Source organism: Protobothrops mucrosquamatus, unplaced genomic scaffold (genome assembly GCF_001527695.2).
Source record: "Protobothrops mucrosquamatus isolate PMUCROS unplaced genomic scaffold, P.Mucros_1.0 scaffold984, whole genome shotgun sequence".
Lineage (NCBI taxonomy): Eukaryota > Metazoa > Chordata > Lepidosauria > Squamata > Viperidae > Protobothrops > Protobothrops mucrosquamatus.
Window position 1 is genome coordinate 418,113 of NW_015387224.1, and position 24,689 is coordinate 442,801.

The window sequence follows — 24,689 nt, forward strand, 5'->3', positions numbered from 1 at the left end:
CCATCTTGGGAGGGACCCCCCCCCCAAAAAAAGATGGCAGCAACCAATGAATTTTCAGCTTCTGTCTCTAAGATATATGTTCACTTAGCAACCATTTTGCTTAACAACCAAATGATTAGAAGGGAACATGGCTGCTAAATGAGAAGTTGTATAGGGCTGTCCCTGATGATAGTTGTAACCAAAAAGAAAGACTAGGTATGAGAAGGAAAAGGAGGAAAAACAAGCTCAGGCATCAGTTGTTTTAGTTGAAATAATGAACTAAATATTAGGGCTGTGCATTTTTGGAATCTGAAAGGAAAAAAACCATATACTTTGGAGCATATATGGGCATGCACGTATGATCTGTTGACAAGTTTCTTTAGTCAACCCATCTTTTCTCAAGACCCAGGAAAGACTGCTGGTAGGTGATGATTTGTTAATAGAGTGAACAAAGAAAAACTAGATGTAAATCCCTGTACTTATTTGAAAGCGCAGGTATAACCAGTTGCTTTATGACCGTTTGAAGTTAGGATGGACTTCAAAAAAGCTACTTTTTGTAACATCCTCAAAGTTACAATTGTTGCACCACTACCACCACCACCACCACCACTCCAAAGTCATGTGACCACATTTCAGGCTCAGGTGACTGGCCCACATTTACGACTGGTTGCAGTATACTGCAGTCACATGGTCACAATTGATAACATTTTTGCCATATTCCTGCAGAAAGCAGCAAAAAAAGCCCATTGGAAATGCTGAATTTGCTTAACAACTATGTGATATATTCGTTTAAGCTTACTGTGACTATCAGTATCTTGAAGAACAAAACTAAGTGAGATTTTAGCTCTAGGTGCTTGAAGCATGGAGTGTTTAGAATCAGCCTGCTAAGGGCTGCTTTGCAGAGGGACAGTAGCAGGCAGCCTTCTGTTCTCAGGCTGGCTGAAAAAGATCTATTTTCAGTCAGCCATCAGGAATCAGAGAGACGCCTGTGACAGTGGTTTGCAGCCTTCCCTGCAGCTTCCCTGTTGATTTTCTGAGGATGCTGGCTGGGAAGATTGCAAATAGCAATCTTATGATCACAGAGGGCTTGGAAACTTGTCATAAGTGCAAACAAATTGCCAAGAGCCCAAATCACAAAAATGTGACTATCAGGGGAACTGATAATCAGAATGTCAAATCCGGGTTGTAAGTACCCTGAGTTAGGCCCATCAGACTTTTGCACAGTCACTAAGCCACCAGTCATTAGTTGAGGACTACCTGTAAGCTGGGATGAGTGAATTTAAAATTCTTAATATTTTACAAAAGTATATTGCAGAAACTTTTAAGTAATTCATAGCAGTTTTCTGATCATGCTTAGTGGGGCCTTGTGTATTGGGAAATAGCAACATTCCTGCTGCCTCATGATCTTTTAAATCTCTGCAATGAATCATGTAACCGTATCTTTAAACAGCAATGGTATATTTACTGGAAATTGTGACTAATGACTGTGTCAAAAATATAGAACTTTGTTTAAAAAAGATGTCAGCAATTGAACTCCAATACTTTCTGCAATTGGTGAAAAATATTTATTCATTCGTTTCACATTAAAAACAAGAAAAAGTTGAATCTGAATAATGTTAAAAACAAAAATAATCATAAGCAAACATTTGATGCATAGAGAACAATTGTCTGAAAATTCTAAAGAAATCATAAGTAAGCATTAATGGTTAACTTGCAGTGATGCTTTAGACTTTTCTCAAGGAGACTGTAAAATAAAATTAAGAGAACATTTAGTAACAAAGATATACTTATAGTCAATGGTTTTCTTATGTACAGTTATCAAAAGTGCATAGAAAATTTTATGTTTTTAAACATCACATGACTGAGTTTGAAGTAAAATTATATACAAATGATGAACATGTTATTGCTAAAATGTATAAACTTTTGTTGAAATATGAGATAGAAGAAAGGTGAAAGAATATATGATAAAATAGGCTAAAATTGACTAAAATATATACAAATAGATAACTGGGAAAATTTGTAATTGCAAATATCAAAATTTACATTATGTTCTAGTGTTAAAGAGATTTTTTAATAAAATAATGTATTGTTTGTATTTGTTGGAATATATGAAAGGAAATGTGAACATGAAAAGACATTTTATCAGTTCTGATGGATATGCAAAAAAACCAAAAAAAAGTTTGGATAAAAATAAATACATTAATTCAGAAGATTTTTAAAGATTCATGTACAATTGAAACCAGAGACTTTTCTTTTGGAATTAGTGAACAGACACCTAGAAAAAGCATGGGACTTGTGTTTATACACGAAAACTAACAAGATTACTATACCAGGGCTTTTCAACCTTTTCACCCATTGTACCACTTTTAGGATATGGCAACATTCGAGTACCACCAGTCGCCTAGCAAGGTGTCAAAAACTTGATGACCCCCCCAAAAGGAAAAAAGTGATAAAGTACAGGTAGTCGTCGACTTACAACAGTTCGCTTAGTGACTCTTCGAAGTTACGATGGCACTGAAAAAAGTGCCCCCCAAGCCACAGCCGAGCAAGACACCTGCCTGCCCACCCAGCAGCGCTCTTCCTCCTGTCCGAGGTTTTCATTGTTCTGAGCATTTCTGTTGAGGATTGGCAGTGGGGGTGGGGTGGGGTGGGTGTTTGGTTTTTATTCCCCCCGTCTGCTGGGTGGTTGCAGCAGGTTTTGGTCACTTCACATGACCCTGGGACACTGTGACCGTCATAAATATGAATCAGTTGCCAAGCATCTGAATGTAAATCACAAGATCCTGGAGATGCTGCAACATTCCAGCTGTTCGGCGCTTCTTCTGGGCTCAGCAGAAGCACCAGAATCAGTGCTGCTTTCTAGCTGATTGGTGCTTCTTCAGGGCTTAGCAGAAGCACCAGGATCAACGCCAAGCTCCAGCTGGAGCCTGGCGCTGATCCTGGTGCTTCCACTGAGCCTTGACAGCCCTGCAGCTCCAGCCATCTCTCGCTCAGGCTTGTGTGATGCTGCCACCGGTTCAGCTCATTCCCCTCGCCCGCTACCACTTTTCTAGGATGGTCGCATACCACCTGCCAGGTGCCAAGGTACCACAGGTGATACCCATACCACTGGTTGAAAAGCCCGGTACTATACAATATGCACAAAAAATGAAAAGTTCTAAACTTCCCACAATAGTGGAATGATTGATAAAAATGATGTAACTTGCAGAGATGGCAAAATTGACTTCCTTGATTAGAGAAAAGACAATGTCTACATTTATGGTTGATTAGAAACCCCTTTTAGGTTTTTCTGTATGAAACAAAAAAATGCACATAATTTGTGGTTTTGATTATTAAAAAAATGTATAATAGAAAAAAATGAACTTTTTTGTAATTATAAAGGGAGTATATTTGCTGCAAAGGAAATTGTAAGCTTTCTCCCTTTTGGCACTTTTGTCTTCTTGAAAGAAAAATCATCAGGTCCAGTCTAAGCTAGGAGTAAATAAAATGGAGGCTAAGACGCTGGAAATAAAAATGGAAGCTGCTTAGGAAAGAAGGTTTATTGATGAGCAGAACCAGCAACAGCATGTGTTTCTGGAATAGCTGACCAAATGGAGTTGAGAAGTGGGTGGGTTTTTATACCTTCTTTGGGCTTTGTATTTGAGGTGACTGTTCTGTGCAGTGTACTTTGACCTGAGCTTGAGTGTACCCTTTTGGTATTCTAATGGTGGTGGTTAATCCTATTATGTCCTAAAGATCATGTCCTGTCCTTGGAGCTGGATGGGGGAATGTAGATTTTAGGAGTCTTTGTTTTTCTAATCCCATCAGCTCCAGCCTTCATGGCCCCGGTCTTCCTGAATGGATTACCAAATCTGCATTTCTAAAAGCTAGCCTCCTCAGTTTCTGCTTGAGGCAGGGAGACTGGGGCTGGTTTTTGCCTTAAGATTTTTTCCTGTATTTCTTCTTCATGGGAAATATTATATCCTGCCTTTTTTAATATTCCCTAAAATATTTCATTCTCGGGGGAGGGGAGGTTCTGACTCCTTACAGTCTTTTTCTCTTTTTCTTTGTTTTGTATTGAAAAACAGAAGCCTTTTTTTTCTTGTGTTAATTTTTATGTTCTTTTAATTTGTTTTGGTAAAAATTATAGAAAAAAGAGAATACATTATTTTAAATACAGAATTAAGCTGGCTCAAATTTGGTCTGGAGATAAGACTATGTTATGGGGCCATGCTCTTTAAAATGGTTATTGGGGGGGTCTTCATGTCTTCCTGGTAAGGGAATGTTGATACTCCTTGTATATCCATTAGATAAGTATCTTAAACTTTTTTCAACCAAGTTTGTACTTAATGATTTATTCATGTTTTTAAGTAAACTAAACTACTTAAATCGAGACCTGAAATTGAAAAACAATATAAGAGGGAACTTCCCATCCTCTGGTTAAAATGTATTCTGTATTTCTAGACTTGGGAGTTGTGAGGCTTCTAGACCAGTATATGACAGGCAAGAACAGCTGTTGGTTTAAGAGAAGCATAAAAATATTGCTACACCTCTGCTTTAAAGGCTCAGCAGAGTTAAATTTAGATCACTTTCTTTCATATCTATACTGCTTTGAAATTTGATGTATTCTGTTGCTAATGCAAACACTGTTTTATTGGTATAAAATAGAGAAGAAATTGAAATAGATTTAGAATTTTCTTTTGAATAATTTATATCACTCCTGATGAAAATAGTGACCGGTTGTTTTTATTTATTCAGCAGTGTATTGAAAAACAGAAGCCTTGCTGTATCTGAACCCATGACTTGATCATTGAACATTGAATCTAGTTCAGAGGTAGCCTTGTCAAGCTTACTTTTCTACTAATCTCCAAGCATCCATGTCTGTTTTCATTATTCTAGTCTGCTTTCAAATTTTTTAAAAAGGGGATACTCATTTATGTCAGTACAAATCCATTTCCTCTGTCAAGTGCTGCAGAGTCGGAGAGGGTTGAAACATGGGAAAAGGGTTAATCTTTTCCTTCATACAATTTTCCTTGCCCCTCCCCAGTTTGTTCTTACACAGCAAGTAAGCTCACTAGGGTAAAAAACCTGTGAGCATAGTGATGTTTCCATAGGTCACTTCACCACATGGAGTGTGAAGGAAGAAAAGAGGATTGGCTGGAGTGAAATAAGTGTATTTTGTGTCATTTTAAAAACACTACTTGGACACTTTGGTTTTCCAGTGTCCTGTAGTATTAGTATGTACATCACATACCCCTCTCCTTTTTGAGAGACATTACTACACAGTACTCCAAATTTCATTTTGATACATTTTAAGAAACATGTTTAAAAGGCTTATTAAAAAAACCATCCACATTTATTATTTTTGTGTTGATTTTGATGGGAATAGATCTTCTATTGAAAATTAAATAAATGAAAATTATTAATAGATAGAAAATTCCCAGTACAAATTTTATGCAGATGTGTATCCTTGAGGGTTTTATTTAGAATTCTATTGACATCCTTGTGAATTTCTGTTGGCATTATCAGTCAGGCTAATATATAGAGAATATATCGTGTTTCCCCGAAAATAAGACGCTGTCTTATATTTTTTTTGCCTCCAAAAGAGGCACCAAGTCTTATTTTCAGGGGATGTCTTACCCGCTTACCTTAGGACCGTTGCAGTCAGGCCTCCCACACCCCAATACCTGTCACGCTGCTGCTCTGGTCCTTCTCCAGCTGCTTGCAGCTGCACGCCATGTGGTGCATCATGACACTCACGCCACAAGACCGCATGGCTCGTGCCAATTGCATTGCTGCTGTCACTTGCAGCATGAGGCCGCAAGGCTCATCGCGCTGCTACTGCCGCTCGCGATAGGCTGTGTGGTGCATTGTGCCAATCGCGCTGCTGCTACCACTTGCTAGCAGGTGCAGTTGGCAGGACAAGCCTCGCGGCCTCCTGGCATGAGTGGCAACACCGGCTCGATTACCGCGCGGCCTCTTGCTGTGACTGGCAGCAGTGGCGCGATGCACCATGTGGCATGCAGCTGCAAGCAGCCACAGAAGAACTCGGGCAACAGTGCAACAGATGTCAGGGCGTGTGAGGCCTAGCTACAGCAATCCTAAGGTAAGCGGGTGTGGGGCACCTGGGGCAGCTCCTCCCCCCCACTCCCACCCTAGCTTGATTTTTATGTGTGTACCTCGCCCCAAAATTAGGGTTTATTTTGGGGGTAGGGCTTATATTGGGTGTAAGTATAAAAATCAAGCTACGGCTTATTTTTGGGGAAACACGGTAGTACATGTATGCCAAGAGGTTTGTTAGTACTTAAACAGCATTCCTAAAATTCTGAGCCAGTTTTTCTAAAATTGTATTTTGCTTTCTTCCTTCTCACTGAGTCATTCAGCTGACTGAGTACATTCAGTACATTTTTTCTAGCATAATTATTTGCCAGAATATAGACTTTAGCTTGCAGGTAGCTTTTGAAATTGGACTGAGAGCTTCAGACTGTCCACTCCAGGTTCGATATAATTTGAGATATACTTCTTTATCAGCCACCTTGAGCATGGCTGCATCAGACTGCCAATGAGGCCCCAAAACTGAGTTTCCACTTTTCTGCCTCAAGCCCTAGATGTCAGGGTAGAGAGCATTGTTGTTTTTAATATTTCTGGTTTTGGTATAACTGTTTCCAGGTGTTCTAGAGAATAGATATATATTTTCATGATGTATTGGTCCTGAAAACATGTTCCAGCTTGTTCAAATACTATTTTTCTTTAAAAATAATGAGAGATAAAAGTCATTTTGAGTAGTCATTAATACTTAATCCAAGCATTTGTTTTTCATTTCCTAAGTACTGTGCATTTTTTCTAGGTAGTAGTCCTCTTTGAATTGTTAATCAGCAGCTGTCTAAAGAGTTGTTGTTTTTTTTCCTGGGCAGTGCTGCTAGTGATGTCACTTCCCCCTTGGCAAACGGACAGATAGCTCTGCTGTTTCTGAAATTGGTTTCTGGGAGGGGAAAGAGAGAGAGAGTGAGAGCATGCCGTGTCCTGGGATCCTGTTTATTTAACATTCCCAGCTAAGGAAACCCTACTTTAAAAAAGATTCTGCATGCAGTCTTTCTATATCAGATGAAGAAATGAGTATGCGGTTTTCGAAATTTCTTTGTTTACACTCTTAGCTTGGATTATGAGTTTGCAAAATGCCTTTCCTTTTGGGCCTGCGACAGGTAACTTGTTTTTGGATTCTTGTTTTTTACTGGTTAGGGTGGAGAGTAAGAAGTTTTGCTGGTTTTTAAAGCTACCAGACTTCCTTGTCAAGTGAGCTGCCGATTCAAAATTCACTTTGATCATATTTCCACTGGGTCTGTTTGAGAGGAAAAAAGATACGGTATTTATATCACAACACTGAAAAATCCTGAAGATTGAAAAACTTTTTTAAGAATCAGAGTTAGCATAAAAATGTGTTCTCCCTTTCAAATATTTCTAAATCTCTTCTAAATTTGAGTTGTTTGTGAGATAGCTTTTTTTACGGTTTTCCTGTAAATAAAACAAAAGTTACTGTCAAAGTTAACATATACTTTTAAAATATTTGTGAAGTTTGTCTTTTTAAAATACCAAATTAATTGATTCCTAACCGGCATCGAACACTGCCAGCTTACTCTTCTTGAACCAGAATTTAGCAGAGTAAATTTAGTAAATGACAGTTTAGGAATTATCCTGTCCTTTAATTAATTTTGCTCATTTGTTGTGAAAACAGTGATGATTCTTGCATATTTCATCTAACCTGTATTTATTTTGTAAAAAAAATATCAAGTGATGTTTGATGTGGTGAACCTTACATGTTTTGTTATCTAAAATATTTACTACCAGCAAATTATTTGATAAAAATGAAATAGCTATTTTTAATTTATAGATGCCTAGTTTTTAAAACACAAATAATTAAAGTAAGAATTATTTTCTTCTTCTGCAAGGATTAGCTGAAGCATGGTGTTCACATTGTTTTTAAATTATTTATACTATTTTCAATAAAAATAAGATTATGGAAATTTTAATATGGTAATGACAGACTATTTTGTATTACATATTAAGTCTTGTATCAGCAAATTAGATCCCTAGAAAATATATGGGAGATAAACTCGATGACCTCTGAATACTTTCATATCAGATGCACCTCCTAAAAGGAAATGTAGTAGATACCTTCTAATTATGTATTCTGTTCAGTTCTATTACTGGTAAAAAAAAGATTCAATATCTGAAACAAGTTTACTTGCCTATTTTTGGTGTTTCTGCATTTAATCTTATTATGTGGGCTAATATTTGCACTTGCTTTTTGTTTGCTAAATCTTGTAGCTTTTTACCTGAAATCCAGCTAAATTTGCTATATCACCCAGCATATTTGTACATATTTCCCCCTCTCGTTCTTTGTACTATATTCCTCCACTTTTTTTTCTAACCATGTAGTTGTATTTCTTATTTTGTTCTTTTTTATTGTTTATTTTATTGCTCTATTACCTTACTTCTGTTCATACTCATTTCATTTCTTCCTTTTGATTGTTGTAAGCCACCTAGAGTAGCCCCATGGCAAAATAGGCAGCAAGTAAATTTAACAAATAACAAATATATGAACACAACAATTGTTTTAGAAGCCAAACATTTGGTTTAAACTCTGGGATAAGGCTGCCAGAGGTTAACTTGGCCAATCCATAAAATAATAATTCTTGTTCCAAATTTCAGGATTCATTTTCACCATTTCCTATCTTATACCAGTGCTGCCCAAACTTTTTCTTTCATTACACAAAAACACCTAGCAGAAAATTTTATGGAATTTTGAGGACCATTTGTAAGTTCCTCCCATTTTCAGGACCGTTATAATTTCGAATGATTGCTGAATGAATGCCTGCCCAGTTCGTTTCAAAGTTCTAGGTTGAAGATAAGACTGAAATGTTCATATCAAATTTCCATTGCAGTGACTAAATCTAGTTTTTGTTCCTGTGTGATAGAATTTTATGCTTTTTTTCCTACTCATTTTCTTCTACACTGATATTTTAAGGATAAAATGTATATTATGGTTCAGAGTAACACAAAACATGTAATCCTTACTTTAGAAGAGAATTAGACATCCCCAAATGCCTATGTGTTATTGGGAATATCTAAGTTTCAACAAAGCAAATAGAGCTGCAGTCAAAAGGACTAACAAGAAAGTGACCAGATTTAATGCATTTTCTTTTACAATTTTTTCTCAAGATATCTTCAGATTTATTTAGAAATGTAATACTAATTTAATTTCTTAACCCCAAAAAACTATTGATATATAGTTGAATGCAAATGATGCTAGGGGTTTTGTTCTTTTTTCTTTTTTTTTTTTACAATTTCAGTCAGAAATGGCAGAATTGAGATCAGCCATTAGGTTGTATATGTAAACTTGCTAAATTAATGTTTTACTGAAATATGTGATATGTTCTCCTTATCTGAAATTGGGAAGTAGAGTAGGCCAATAGGAAAAGTTATATTTTAGTAGTGTTTCATTAGCTAGTATTTAATATGTAACACGAAAGCTTTTATTTCTCATCTAAACAACATCATGCACAATTTCTTTTATTAAACAGAGGCAGGCAATTTTCTCAGTTTTTAAAAGGTTCTCCCACCATCCCACTCCACTGCCAGTATCCCAGAGGTGGCAAGAGGCAAGGGAGTAATGCAGTGATTTCACTAATGGGTTTTTGTTCTTTATGTCATTTGGCATCTTAAACCAGCCAAGCCCCAGTTAACTAGTGATTAAAATTTGAGAAAGGGAACCATTTGCTGTAGAACTTGAATACTGCTTTTTTGGGAAGCCCTAGGGTTTACAGAAAAGGGCTGCAGGATGCATGTATTACCCATTTTTGAACTAAGGTTCAACAGAAATCTGATCCTGCTTTTTTACAAAGGAAAGTACAATTGAATGTGAAAAAGTTTTTCCCTTATTATTTAAATGTACTTTTAAAACTAATCTTAGCCTTTCAAACAACATAACATGGCATGTTCAAACTGTTCTTATTGTACAAGAATTTTTATAGAAAATATCTCACTTATCAATCAACTTCCATAAATCATAGTATATGAAATCTGTAATTAGTAGGTTGAGAACAGCTTCTTTTCTTGAGCACTGTAGAGCTAAATTTTTGATTTATATTAAGAATTCTCCACATCTCTTAACCAATCAGAATGTGGATAAGTTATAAAAGCTCAAATTATAATCAAAAGTTTATAAAAGCAAGTGCCATAATCACACATGAATCTGAGATTATCATTAAAAGAAATTGTCCAGTAAAATTGACAATAGAAGAATTTTACTTTGGTTTTTGTTTACATTTCTGTAAAATTATGGTATTTCTCTGCAAGAGTTTGGGGAGAAACTTCAGCAGGTATATCCATAATACTGATTGTCCAAAAATGCTGGCCACTGTTTGCTGTTTTCTTTGAGAAAAACAAACAGCTGAAGGATTTTGGGGAAGTGGAGAGTGTACCTCATTGGACTCTTGCCATCTGAAAATGTTCCACATATTTTTAAAAAATAGGCGCCAAGCATCATTCCTCTGCATAATTCTTAATTTTAATGATGAAAAGGTCAGCTGGTACAAAACAGCATTTCTTCCTGCTTATGTTGGGGGGGGGGGTGGCATATAACAAGAAAACACATGCCCTGGCAGCCCTTAGTTTCCTCTTCGCTTTGGAAGTGGGGAAATGGAAATTGCTTCACAATTTTCTGAGTAATCCTTGTCCAGATTCAACTTAATACTCATTATATTTGCTACTAGTGGTTTCCACATTCACTGTGATTAAAAATGGCAAGTGGATTAAATCAGATAAATTAAGTAGATAATTAGAGTCCAAAATGCACTTTTTAGCTAGCCGGTGTAAGAAAGGTTTTAGAGGAATTATTGTTTTTTAAGCCCATCTTTTTAGGAAGTAGAAGAAATTGATCTTAATGATTCATGTAATAAAATAACTTGAAATACAGTATGATAAATCATATTTAGAATATCTAGTTTGAATGTGCCATCCAGATAAATCAATTAATGATTAACATGAAATTAGTTTTCTGTAAATGTAAAATTAAATTAGTATGACAGTGTAGATTGTGTTTGGATACTTCAGCGTATCTTCAGTAAAAATTGTTCAAAATCATCGAATTGTTGGATATGTAATTTAGAACTGGGTACATTAACTTGTATGCTTTGGTTATATTCTTGTTCTTGCTTGATCACTATACATGTGCTCTTCCTGACTACACATAGTCCTCGATTTATGACCACAATTGAGCCCCTCATTTCTGTTGCTAAGTGAGACATTTAAGTGAGTTTTGCCCCATTTTACGAACTTTTTTGCCCCAAGTGTTAAGTGAATCACTGCAGTTGTTAAGTTAGCAACAAGTTGTTAAGTGAATCTGGCTTCCCCATTGATTTGGCTTGTCAGAAGGTCACAAAAAGTGATCACATAACCCAAGGATACTGCAAACATCATAAATATGAGTTTTGATAATATGATCGTTGGGATGCCGCAATAGTCATAAGTGTGAAAAAAGTCATAAGTCACTTTTTTAGCATCGTAACTTCAAACGGTCACTAAATAAATTGTAAGTCGAGGACTATCTGTATATTCATTTGGGGACATAGGATTAATTAAAAGAATTATTTTGTAATGCTCAAAAGTGAAAGGTACACCTGACTTGCAACAATAAATTGTTGATGTTGTACTCACTATTTTTGACAAAGATGATTTTCAAACAATATGATCATTTTAGAGTAGTTCATTTTATAAAACAATTCCACGGCTTGTTTATTTTTCTTTATTATTTGCTATAGATTTTGAGGTTAAGCCTTTAATGTTGTATGTGTTCATACTTTTCTTTTGTTGATATACCATAATAAAATTAAAAAATAGCCAGAATTATATATATGAGTATATACATTTTAAAATCATAATCATTTCAAATAGCCATATAATAGTGAATTAAGGATTTAGAAAATTTAGAATAAATTAGATTTTCAAAGAGAGGCAGAATCAGCTTCAGCCAGCAATTTTGATTAGTAATTAAGGTTAACGAAAGCATGTGGATTTCCAGTTATGTTCAAAGTCACTTCTCCATTCTCTAGCATTTCATTATTTTCTCTGAGCATCTGAAAGTACAGTATTTGAGGTACAATTTGATAAATAAACAACCTTTCCCGTTCTTACCTTTTCTCTCCTCCTCCTCCTGCCTAAAAATGTTGCTGTTCTGAACAAAATAGAACCTTAAACAGAGCATTTCTATTTTGCTTTTAATCCTTGCATTTTATTATTTTAAATTGTGAGGACTTTTTCTGCATTAGTATTCTGATACTGTTCAAGCCAATCTAATAGGGGAGAAGCACTTTTCACCAGTTTGCCTTTTGGTAAATAACTTTATGTCAACTCTGCTATTTATTTTCTCAGAACATTACAGTCATACCTTGCCACTCTGTTTCAAAAGTCGTTGAATTCGGTATACAATGCATTTTGAAGCAGATATCTTGTCCTAGCCCTCGTCTTTCTCCCAGTAGTCGACGCACAAGGAAGAACTTGCTGATGTTGGCTGCCTCATGCCTCACTATTTCTTCTGGCTGAAATAGCAGGCCACGTGGTTTTCTTGGTACTCGACGGTTTTAATATTCATCAAATCTTCCGGAATGAATTATTGATGACTATGGGGGTACCACTGTATAACAAATTCCCCAAATTCTAAAAATGGTTATTGGCCAAAAGAGTTATCTTCCTTTACTATATCATATAGCATTTAGCAGTAGGATTTTAGGCTTATATACTACCCATAGCATTTTATAGCACTCCTTGGGCAGCCCCCAACAATCTAGATCCTCATTTTACCATCCTCAGAAAGATGGAAAGCAGAGTCAACCTTGAGCCCCGTCAGGATCAAACTCCAGGCTGTGGGCAGAGTTAACCTGCAATACTGCATCCTAAACACTGCACCACCAGGGCTCATCTATCATAATGTTAGAACTCAAAATCATAAGAAACAAGTTATTCTATATTAGTCTTGATTATTTGTTCATCTAGCCCAGCGTTATTTGTTCTGATTGGCGATGGCTCTTTAGAATTTCAAGCTGGTGATATAGAATGTTTCCTACTTTATCTTTTAATTGAAATCATAATAGATAAGCATAAAATCTTCTCCAAGTGAAGTTTGTTCTACCACAGAGTTACAATCCTTTTATTAGAATTCTCTACAAATATTGTTTTACATTTTCAAGTAGTATATTGAACACATTGAACATTTATAATGGAAAAAACAACACAAAGGAACCCTTAAAATGTTTAAATATGTATGCTTCAAATGTATTGCTATTTATGCTGGTTCCATGAGGGAGCATCCTAAGTGGAAAAAACAACCTTCAGATTTAAAGTAAGTTTTTGTTACATTTATAACTTTTTAAATGAGAATTGTTAAATTTATGTCTAGTAAATTTAATAAAGTAAATTGCAAACAAAAGTATATACTTCCTATATTTTCTGTCTAAAATACTATGATAGGCTGTGCCTCATGCTGTGTTTTGTTATACAAGAGGTATGTAATAGCCCTTGAAGTTAGGGGGAGCTCTATTTTGGAAAATGTTGAGCACTGTAACATGTTACTAACATTTAAAAGCTCTGCATCTCTATCTTCTCACCATTAAGACCACATTGCTTCAACTAGTTTTGAAAATTGCTTTGTCATTATACCATTGGCAGATATTCAAGGTTGGTCTGGACAGTACATAATGTGATTGCCTTGTTCACTGCCCAAGACAGCCATCTTCCTGAATCATTTAAAGTGAATGTATTTGCAGTTGGAGTTTCATGTACCACATTCTTAGCTGCACTACCTTATTATAAATTATTACAAGAGGGTTACTATAGTGAATGAACTAGCCATCATTCCAGAAGCTTTCACATGGGCCAGGCAGAAGGCCATTTTACAGTAATGTCAGATGGCTAATATCTACATAGTATATGTGCTCTCACACAGTCACCAGCCCCACTGAAAATCATGTGAGAGAGCATGCTCCTGCATGGCCTCCTACACCTCCGAAAACCGTGCACGAACAGAGCATGCTTTCACATGATTTCTGCAGAGTGTGTGGAAGAGCGTTCTCCAAAGCCATTTCAAGAACAAAGGCCTTGTGCGACCCACAGCAGCCTGGGTAGTAGGCCACAGGGGCCTGTCAACAGAAAACGAACACTGCCTGGAGGTAAATGGAGGGCAGCAGATCCTGGGCAATGCTAGGCTGCGGGGGCATTTTCATCATTTGCCAAGGCTCCTGCATCTTGGAAAATGGTGCAAGGCAGCCTTTTTCAGGGGCTGCAGTGGAGCTAGAGTTGATGTCAAGGCCTGGGCCTCACCTTCATACCCAGTCTCGGTGCTGCCACCAAATGTTGTTCATATGGCACTCCTAGATGTTATAGTAAAGATTGTTATTATTTTTTGTGTGTGTTGGGGTGACACACCAGCAAAGTCAAGTGTTTGAATGCTGAGCTGAAAAAGTTAGACTGTACCGTATCCAGGAATCAACAACTTTTTTTCATCAGTAGAACTTCCCTGGTAGCATGTATACCAGGGAAGAAAATAGCCCACTAACCCTCCCTTTAACAAAATAGAACAAAAAAATATGGTTATTTGGAATCCTAATTTCAAGAAGGGAGGTTTCAAGAAAGTTTTGTCAAGGCAAAACTGAAAGGGTTTCCCTAGCTAGCCTTACCTAAGCCTTGTCTTGGGATAGGAGAGGAGAGTTTTCTGAAAGATAGATTGAGATAAGCTTTTGGCAACCAGGTTATCCCACTTAGCACCGTGTTGTGATTTGTGAAAGAGAAATAATGTCAGTGTGTATTCACACACAGTGAAGGTTTATGTGAACTTTTGAGCTCATTACAGATTCCAGGGAGAATATTCCGTGTAATGGGTAAGAATTCTCCTCACCTTTTAAAAACTGGTACTTTGAGGTTGGCACTTTGAAAATGATACCAGCTGTCTTGCTTTTTGTGATGAGTGCTAACTTCTTTTGGGGTAACATGAGTTGGTGGAACTCTTTAATGCTAAGATTCCTGATTGGATTTAAATGTATAATGAGTCTCTTTAGGAATAACAGAATTGTTCTATTTACATGATCTAAAATCAGTTTGATGATTTTAATGGAAATTAAAATGTAATGGAATAAATTTAGTTTGACATGTTTGTTTATATAACATTTCAAGGGATTTATCAAAAAAAAAATCTCAAAGATTTTTGGGCTTGTTCCAGGTGAGACTTTTACTCTGAATTTTGAAGAGGTCCAGCTTAATGTCATTTTTTTTATTTTTTAATCCTCCCATGTTTTTCTAGTCTTTATTTATTTCTTTTCGACAGGAAAAAGCCTTCTTTCTTTTGACTAATAACTATGATGCTTTCCAAAACAGTGTTATGTTTTAAAATTTTTCCTAATTATGATGATGCTAATTTATTTAGTATTTCATATTCAATATTCTGAAAAATAGCCACAAATGCTATTTTTCTATTATCAGTTAAATTAAAGCTATTTGGTATCTTACATTGGTTAACCAACAAGCCAAGAAATTCTTGGTTCAAATCATAATTATATATCTCCTTAGTAGGCTTCCTCTGATGCCTTCCAGATGGGTTAAATTTCAACTCTCTCAGTTCCCAGGAAACATTTTGTATAAATTATATTACTTGCCTCATCGCTTACTCTTCACTTCACTTCCTCTCTTTGCTTTCTCCTCATTATCATTCTTTATTGTAAAGATCAAACCTTTTTGCTTATGATCTAAGACACTATGTGCTTTAATTATGCTATAAATATAACATCAAACCACTACCTTGACTTTAGTATTTATTTAACTTGGTGCCTTCTGGTACTATAGTTGTGTATTGCTAAGTAGATAGGTGCCTTCTGGTACTATAGTTGTGTATTGCTAAGTAGATAGGAACTATTTCATAATAGGATTCTATGGCAGTAAATATTTGAGCTAAATTAAGGCTATCAAGTTAAAAAAAACTATTATGTTTGAATGTTTTTGTGCTCCCCAATGCATTAATTTAAAACATATTTTACCTTGAAAAGACATCTGAATATTGTATTATAAAGCTTACGTCCTGGTCTGATCCAACTTTAGGCTACACCTTTTCCTATGCTGATGCTGCGTGGTCGGGGAGGAAATTCTTATACTTTTGCCAGCTTGTTAAAAAAGATTAAACCCACTGAAAATATACCTAGGATAAACCTTGCTAAAAGTAGCTTGAAACAGATTTGGAAATGAAAGAACTGGAGAAATATCCCTAGTCAGCATTGATCATGTTGGCAAGGAATTCTAATTGTTGCCCTGCCAACACACCTAGATATCTCAACTAAATAAAGTGTAGTATGAAAACATGAAGGAGTAAAATCAGTAGCAAATGAACTATATATAGACTTTTTCTAGACAAAACTACAAGTAATCCTCGACTTACAATCACAGTTCAGTCCAAAATTTCTGTTGCTAAGTCAGACATTTGTTAAGTGAGTCTTGCAGCATTTTACCACCTTTCTTGCCATAGTTGTTAAGTGAATCATTGTAGTTGTCAAATTAGTAACATGGTTGTTAAGTAAATCTGGCTTCTCCATTGACTACTTGTCAGCAGAAGGTCGCAAAAGGGGATCACATGACCCCAGGACACTGCAACTGGCATAAATATGAGTGAGTTGCCAAGTGGCTGAATTTTGATCATGTGACCATGGGAATGCTTCAATGGTCCTAAGTGAAAAGCCGTCCTCAGTCACTTTTTTCAGTGTCATTGTACAGCCATTGTAACTTTAAACAGTCACTAAATGAACTATTGTAAGTCGAGGACTACCTGTACAGGGGAAAACTGATTTTTTCCTTGCAGAAATTTCAATGTTTTATTAAAGGAACATTCCAAATTTTTGTTCACTTTCTGTACTTTAGAGAGTATAATTCTGGTAGTTCGTTTCTGCCCATTTCTGCTGCACATACAGATCCACAAAGGAGAGAGGGGGGAGAACGAGCAATGAGACCAGGTGGATACTTATAGAAAATATTTGATTTTAATGCAACTAAAAACATAGCATTTTTTTAAATTTGATATCAAGGAAACTTAAGGTTTTCATTTCATTTCCAAGGGTTATTTAACTTTGTGTGCTTTTCAGATAGCTACAAACTACCCATAACGTATAGAAGAAGTCCATAATCTATATCCAGAATATTGACAGGTATTTAAAACTTGAGTTAATACATGTCTCACAAACCTTCGTTTGTGGGATTAAGACTCACATGAGCCTCCCCACTTGTCAAATTGCTATGTTAGTAACATATTTCTTTCTTGCATTGTAGGACAAAGAAACCTGCATAGGAATCAACAATCAGAGTTACAGTTGTGAAACAGGCCATTGCTGTGGACAGTCTCAATGCTGCAATTACTATTATGAACTCTGGTGTAGGTTTTTTAAATTCATTTTATAATGCAAATCATAACTACTCTTGGGTTTAGAATCTGATTTTATCTTTATCCCCCCCCCCAAGAAATGTTTTTATAGATTGAAACTGAAGCCTGGCAAAACTGACTACAGGTAGTCCTCGACTTACAACAGTTCATTTAATGACCATTCAGCATTACAATGGCACTGAAAAAAGTGACTGAGGGCCGTTTTTCATAGTTATGATCTTTGCAGCATCCCCATGATCATGTGATCAAAATTCAGATGCAGCTGGCAACTGGTTCATATTTATGACCATTGCAATGTCCCGAGGTCATGTGATCCTCTTGTGTGACCTTCTGACAAGCAAAATCAATGGGGAAGCCAGATTCACTTAACAACTGGGCTAACTTATTAACTGCAGTGATTCAGTTAAGAAATAAGTTGTTCTATGATACCTTAAGACAATGAATTAAGGGTGCTTTTTCTTTTCATATTTTATTAAGAAATACTGAATATAAGCATGTCATGGTTTTGCTCAGAAATGCATATTTTTAGATGAAGCTGTTCAACTAGAAGATATTCTTTGTAAAAAAACTAAAGCACTGGAAACCAAAATTAATTTGCACGATTTTTATTTAAAGATTTCTTATGATTCTTTGCTTTTATGTAATTTTTTCAGCCAATACTATTTTCCGTATTTTAGCTACTACTGATCCAAAAGAAGATATTACTTACATTTTTAGTGATTTGCAATGGGAGAGCTTGCAATAAACAGAAAACAATTGAATTAATTTTTGTGTTATAGTTGCAATGAAAAAAAAAATTATAGTTGAGTTAATTAACACAGAATACTGAGTAATTTTCCCATTCCTCAAAACCTTTGCCCTAAATGGGTAACTAAATGAGCATTACTACCAGAGATGGTAGCATATACCAATTTGATTATAGTTCTTGTTTTTCTTAAGATTACATAACTTATCCTAAATTATATTTTTTGAAAATTTAAAGTGCTTTCCTTTGTTCAGAATCTAGCTGTACTGAGGTCTCAAGTTCAGGCATTATATAAGAAGGAAAAAAACAAACCTATGCGCGCGCACGCACACACACACACACATACATTTATATTTATATCCCGCCCTTATAATTTTTTTAAAATAACTCAAGGCAGCAAACATACCTAATACTCCTTTCTCAATCCTGTGAGGTGAGTTGGGCTGAGAGAGAAAGCCTGGCCCAAAGTCACACAGCTAGCTTTCTTTTTCAACATTAGGTATAACACTTCTATGATATTCTCCATTCCCTCCCTCCCTTCTCTCTGCTAAACATTGGGATTTTTTTAATGGTATTTCCATCTTGTAATTCTACAAACGGAAAACAAAATTGCTGGTAATTTTGGCTGTTTATCATGAGCATTTTACTACCTTAAGGATACTTGACATACTTGTTATTTCTTAACAAAGAAACAATGTTTTTTATAATAACCGTATATTTAATGTCTTGGTTATTTCATCTTTCTCTCCCATTCATACTTAATTGTTTTTCATCTTACCTGGTATGAAGTCAGCCTTAAAATATTCTCCCTTTTCTGTCAGAAGCAATAGTTCTCACTTGACTTCCATGATATCAACTGGTGACTTCCCACCGGCCACTTTCATTCAAATCTTCATTTTTAGTCTTTGTGATGACTCTTATTTACAGTTGACTGGAATAAATATGTAAAAATACCCGGTAACTCTGCATGTTGCTTCTATTTATGTCTCCTGACAGTTGGTGTATTGACAGATGCAGACTCTCTGAAAACGGTTACACACATATGCAGTAGTTATAGATAAAGTTTTTTTTCTGAAGAAGAACTGCTCTGAATAAAATTTACTATCCCTTCCTCCTTTTTCTTTCTCCACAGGGTTCTGGCTGGTATGGACGATCATCATCATTTTGAGTTGCTGTTGTGTTTGCCACCACCGACGCGCCAAACACAGACTTCAGGCACAACAAAGGCAACATGAAATTAACTTGATTGCCTATCGCGAAGCTCATAACTACTCCACCCTGCCATTTTATTTCCGTATGTACTGCATGCAAGGAGTAGCTATCTTCAAAGATCAAGACCAAAATATTGCTATATTGAGAGGGGACATGAATACAATAGGGATTCCCCTCCCCCCCGAAAAAAAAAGTGGCAGGAATGGTACAGAAAGGTTGGTTGATGAGGACAGAGTGCAGGTTTATACTTTCCTGAGGGGCTGTGCTCTATCCTTTCTAGCAACTTGATCTAGTTCAGTGTTTCTCAACCTTGACAATTTTAAGGCATGTGGACTTCAACTCCCAGAATTCCACAGCCAGCAATGCTGGCTGTGGAATTCTGGGAGTTGAAGTCCACATGCCTTAAAATTGTCAAGGTTGAGAAACACTGATCTAGTTGAAGCTAACCTTTATTGACATGGGCAAAATTTAAGTTGTATAGGTGACTGACTGAAACAGAAAGATAAAACCATGAACTAAATTTGTATCAAGCATGGTAGCGGTATATTCCTTTTTGAGTTATTTTTCAGATTCTGCTGCAAAAAAGGAACAAGAGGTGCTGGTTAGTCTGAACAAAAGCAGAACTAGTAATAAAAGCTGAGCTGTTTTTATTTTTCATATTTTTTCCTCTGTGACTGATACAACATCAGTGTCATAGAGCTATAATAAAAAGGAGTTGTAACATATCACTAGAATGCAAAAGGATCTTGATATCTAAGATCTCTTGTTATTAGTATTTGTAATAATGACTGATGCCATTTTTCTGTCTGTGTTCTACCAAAAAATGTAGATATATTTAGTAAATCAAGAGCAGGCAACTTGAGAATTCCCAATGTTCCTTAGTGAATTCCTATAAATCCTAAATAATATCGCAGATTATAAGAACTGTAATCCAAAATATCTGCAGGACACCAGTGTTAAATTTGGTAAGGGATAAGCAAAGGAAATATAGAAAGAAAAAGTAAGTAAAGGGAAAGTATTTACGTGTCAAATGTATTTCTGAGAAATACTAGTTAAATGGATCTCTAGTTTTATAATGGATGGTAAGATAGTTATATATTTCCTTCTCCAGAATGTTGTTTAGTCATGGGTCAGATAACTAATTTAGCAACATTTGTATCAAAGGCCACATAAATTGCTTACATAAATTTCTGGGTTTGAATATTGCCTGCATGTTATTGCATAAACAATTGCTGCTTCCTAAATGAAGTAAGAAATTCAGATTTTGTAAAAAGTAAAATCACTAGAAAAGTACTTATATAGAACAAAATGAGTCTTAATGTGATTTAGATTTCATCTATATAGAAATATGGAAGTAACTTGTCCTCCCTGCCTCCCCATTTAGGATTTTTGCCAAATTATTTACTACCTCCCTATGAGGAAGTGGTGAATCGACCTCCAACCCCTCCCCCACCATATAGTGCCTTACATCAGCAATGCATTCCATCTGGCAATGGCAGTACAACACCAGATACAAGAAACCTACAGCCAGCTCAGGCAGGCACTCTGTCAGGAGCAGGAAGCAATAATGGAAATATGGACAGCGCTGCCTCCCCAAGCATCGGGCATTCTGAATCCTCCAGTCCGCCAGTTGAGCAATCAACTACCAAAGCAGCATGTGGTGAGCCAAGGCATTCCAACAGCAGAGTGGAATTAGAAGATGCGGCTGACCATGTATCTACTTCTGACAAGGAGTCAGAGTGCAAGGAAGAATTGCTTAAGGATTACAACTCAGAAAGCTTAGATCCCAACAGCGCTTTTTCAGATGCTAAAGACAAGACACCAGGCAGGCACCGAAGGTTCACTGGAGATTCAGGCATTGAAATCTGTATCTGTAACCAGGACCACCATGATAATGATCTCAAGGAGTTAGATGGGTTCATTGATGATGATGGATCCATGGACTTCTGTGATAGTTGCAGTGGCCATCCACCCCATGGAGATGAGGAAGAAGGGCTTTTCAGTGCTTCAGATGAACAGCATGGAGAACACAACCACCACCACCTCTCCAGACAACCTGTGTGTGTGCTCCTGAACACCATAAATGAGCAGGACTCTCCAAACTCTTATGCCAATACGTCTCCCAGCTAAAACAACATCAGAAGGGAAGATCTGCAAAATTATAAATATAACCAAAACCAAATTGGTTCATCTTTTTCTTCAGATGTAACTATGGGAATAACATAAAATCTGTTGAGGAGGGGGCAGACATGTTTAGGCTTTTCTTTTCTTCTTTTTGTGCTAAAATTGCCGCTTCTGTTCTCCGATTGGTTAGGGACTTGATTTAAAGTGTGATCATTTATATAGAGAGAAGAGGAGAAAAAAAAAACTTCCTATTGCTGATTTTGGTGATGTTTATTTGGTTGGATGTCACCTTAAAGGTTTTCAGGATCTGCTTTATTTTCTGATCAGAAACTTCAAACGTGTGAGAACAAGGACTACTAGTGTTTAACATCCCTCTCCTGCCACCTCCTCCCACTTATTAGTGTATTTCCCTCACCTCTCTTTTCAGGTGTCTTCCCAAAAGCTTGTGGCATTTGATAGCCCTGGCAATACGTTTAGGTAGTACTATGGAGAAGTTGAAAACAATACCCAAAAGAGCGGGTTCTTACGGTTTTTTCTTTTGGTCAATAGAATGCATCTCTGATGCATTTAGATCACAGCAGTCTGTAATACATGTTTTCTTCTTGAAGCTGGTAAAGGACCAGTTTCTTCCCCCCAAAAAAATGTTAGCCAAAACCACAGCATTTATGCAAAAGGGGCCTTCAAACATTGCCCTTTGTTTTATTTTTAAGGCAAATGTGTAGCTATAAGTTGAGACTCCTTGAAGAAGTTCTCCTTTTCCAGTACTTGGTCTTTATATAACTTGCAACTAGTATGCTGCAGTGCAAAAGGACAGGGGTTTTGCAATTTCAGACCAGCACACTAGTTAAAATGACAAAACCAAAACACAAAAGATCAGGGCTGTCTTCAGGTGCCTTCAGATTTCAGCGATGCTTTTTGAACAAATGGGGAAATCAATGCATTGCAAATGGATAATTTGCAACATTAATGTGGAAGACCTGTGCAGTATTTTCTTTCCTTAGTCTAAAAGTTAGTATGATTCTAACAAGTGACCACTTAAAAGAACTGAGTGTCTGTGTTTTGCTTTCTTGAAAGCGGCACAGGCTACTGTACAATGTCTGTGAGTTTGTTTGTGTGTGTGCGCGCGCATGTGTGTTTCCTACTGGTAAGATGAAATTTGCTGCTGTAAGACTGCAGAAAAAAAAAGACTGTTGCTTTGCTTTAACCAAACAATGGACTTTTTGTTAGTAACAACACCAAAGGGAAGGGAAAGAAACTCAAAACAACTGAAACTAACATTCCTCGGAGTGTTCCTGTGGAAGAGACCAACCCTTGGTTTCTATATTAAGTGTGATGGACATCTCTTTTTATTTTCCCCTTTCCTTTTTCTTGAATTACGGTTGTCTGGGTCATTTATTGTTATAAAATAGACTTTCAAATTTGATTGTTTGAAACCAAAATCGGTTTGAAATATGGTGTAAACCCAAATATAATGCCTTTTTTCTGATAATTCCTTGTGTTTCATTTTCTTTGGGGAAAATAGAGCAGAAATATCACAGTGAAAAATGTTTTGTTTGTTTACATTTGATCATGGAATTGTGAACATAACTTAATACAGAGTAATGTAGATACAACTTTATGCTTAATAGGTACACTGTCAGTAGCAGGTATCTGTTTATATACAGCTATACAGTGAAAATAGCAATACTATAGAAGCAAGAGCTGCCCTTTTTCACTAGACTATTCTTCCCATCTTGCTTACTACCATGGAAAAACAGTGACAAATAAGTAGATATCAAATGTCTTACTTTTGGAAGAATATTTTCCATTTATGAATTATGTAGAAATAGAAAAGAAACCTGATGTTATTTGTTTTAATATTTGTTCATCAGTGATCAAAATCCCACTCTAACTTTATGATTTGAATTGCATTACATGAAATTGGTGAGATTGAGTTTAATTTCAGATCTGGAAAAATCAAAACATCACTAGCTATCATGATTTATATATAGCTAGTGAATGGAAATGGACAATTGGGATGGGTAGAATTTCATTTGCATCAGAGCTGTTGTACATGCTGGTCTTTTGGTGCATACCTGTGCTATTATGCACTTTAGAGCCATATCCAGCCATTTTATGCATATACCACTTGGCCCAATAATTCAAGAAAGCACTACTGAAGAGAAACACAAACTAATCTATAAGATAATAAGGCACTCTGGTACTTTGTGAGACTTGATTCTGTTTCCTAATAGACCATAATTATTATACCCTACATCTTAAATATACCTGGATCATAAATAAAAGAAAAATATTCACCATACCATATGATCTTCTGGGTCCTACACACTTTTCTTCCCCATTATATGCTGTATGGGTAAATTTTAATGTATTATTTACAAAACTAATAAGTAATCCATAATAAGTAATTTTATACTACACATCCGTAGTTGTATTAGTCAGAAAGAACAGATTGCATAATATTTTGCTATTTTATTGCTTTAATATTTTTCTTCCAAAAACGAAACCTCAGAAATCATTTTGTAGGACTATTTCTAAATCAGAGAAAAGTTTGATAATCCAACATCCTTTTTTCATAGAACATGTTTTGAGTCTGTCTACAAACTGGTTTTGAAAGAACAGCTTTTCATGGTTTCAACTGAATAGTATTTACAACAATGGAAGTTCCATATAGCAGTCATGACCAATGGGCCTTAATAGACTTAATTTATGCACTGTATCTAACAGCCTTCCTAAATTGGTACCAAAATATGATTTTATAAAAGAAGATTGTTGAATTTCATTGTCTTTACTGCTGGTACAAAAAGTATCATTTTGATACAGCAGTAAAGACAAATCCAACAATCTTCTTTTATAAAATCATGATGTACATTAGTGCTGGCAATATTTATAGGATGTTTTTTTAACCCTAGAAATGAAAAACAACTCCAGGAATTGAAAAAATTGCTTATATTTTAATTGTTTTTGCCATCTTCCTGAACATAAGAAATACACATTTCTAATGTCTTGACATAATGTCTTGGAGACACACCAAGAGGAGTATATGCATTCCTTATCACTTTAGTTATATTGTCATTCCTGTAGGTTTCTATCCAAAATGTGGTAATAATAGACAAACCCAAATCACATTTTACCTCTCAAACAGTATCCCTAGCAACAAAATATAACTAACTCATACTGAAC

The 24,689-nt window shown here is 36.0% G+C and overlaps 1 protein-coding gene across 2 annotated transcripts in view; it reads left to right on the plus strand.

Annotated features, from left to right (window-relative positions):
* WBP1L (WW domain binding protein 1 like) overlaps window positions 1–22,995 on the plus strand; it is a 35,986-nt gene extending 12,991 nt beyond the window's left edge. The window contains exons 1-4 of one of the 2 annotated variants that reach the window (XM_015819776.1): window positions 6,326–7,160; window positions 17,314–17,416; window positions 19,303–19,464; window positions 20,767–22,995. In XM_015819776.1, the coding sequence (XP_015675262.1) occupies window positions 7,134–7,160; window positions 17,314–17,416; window positions 19,303–19,464; window positions 20,767–21,512 (1,038 nt within the window). In that variant the 5' untranslated portion in view covers window positions 6,326–7,133 and the 3' untranslated portion in view covers window positions 21,513–22,995. Of the gene's footprint in view, window positions 1–6,325; window positions 7,161–17,313; window positions 17,417–19,302; window positions 19,465–20,766 lie in introns of those variants that run through there. The other variant, XM_015819775.1, reaches the window with a different exon arrangement.
* Window positions 22,996–24,689: the final 1,694 nt, after the last annotated feature.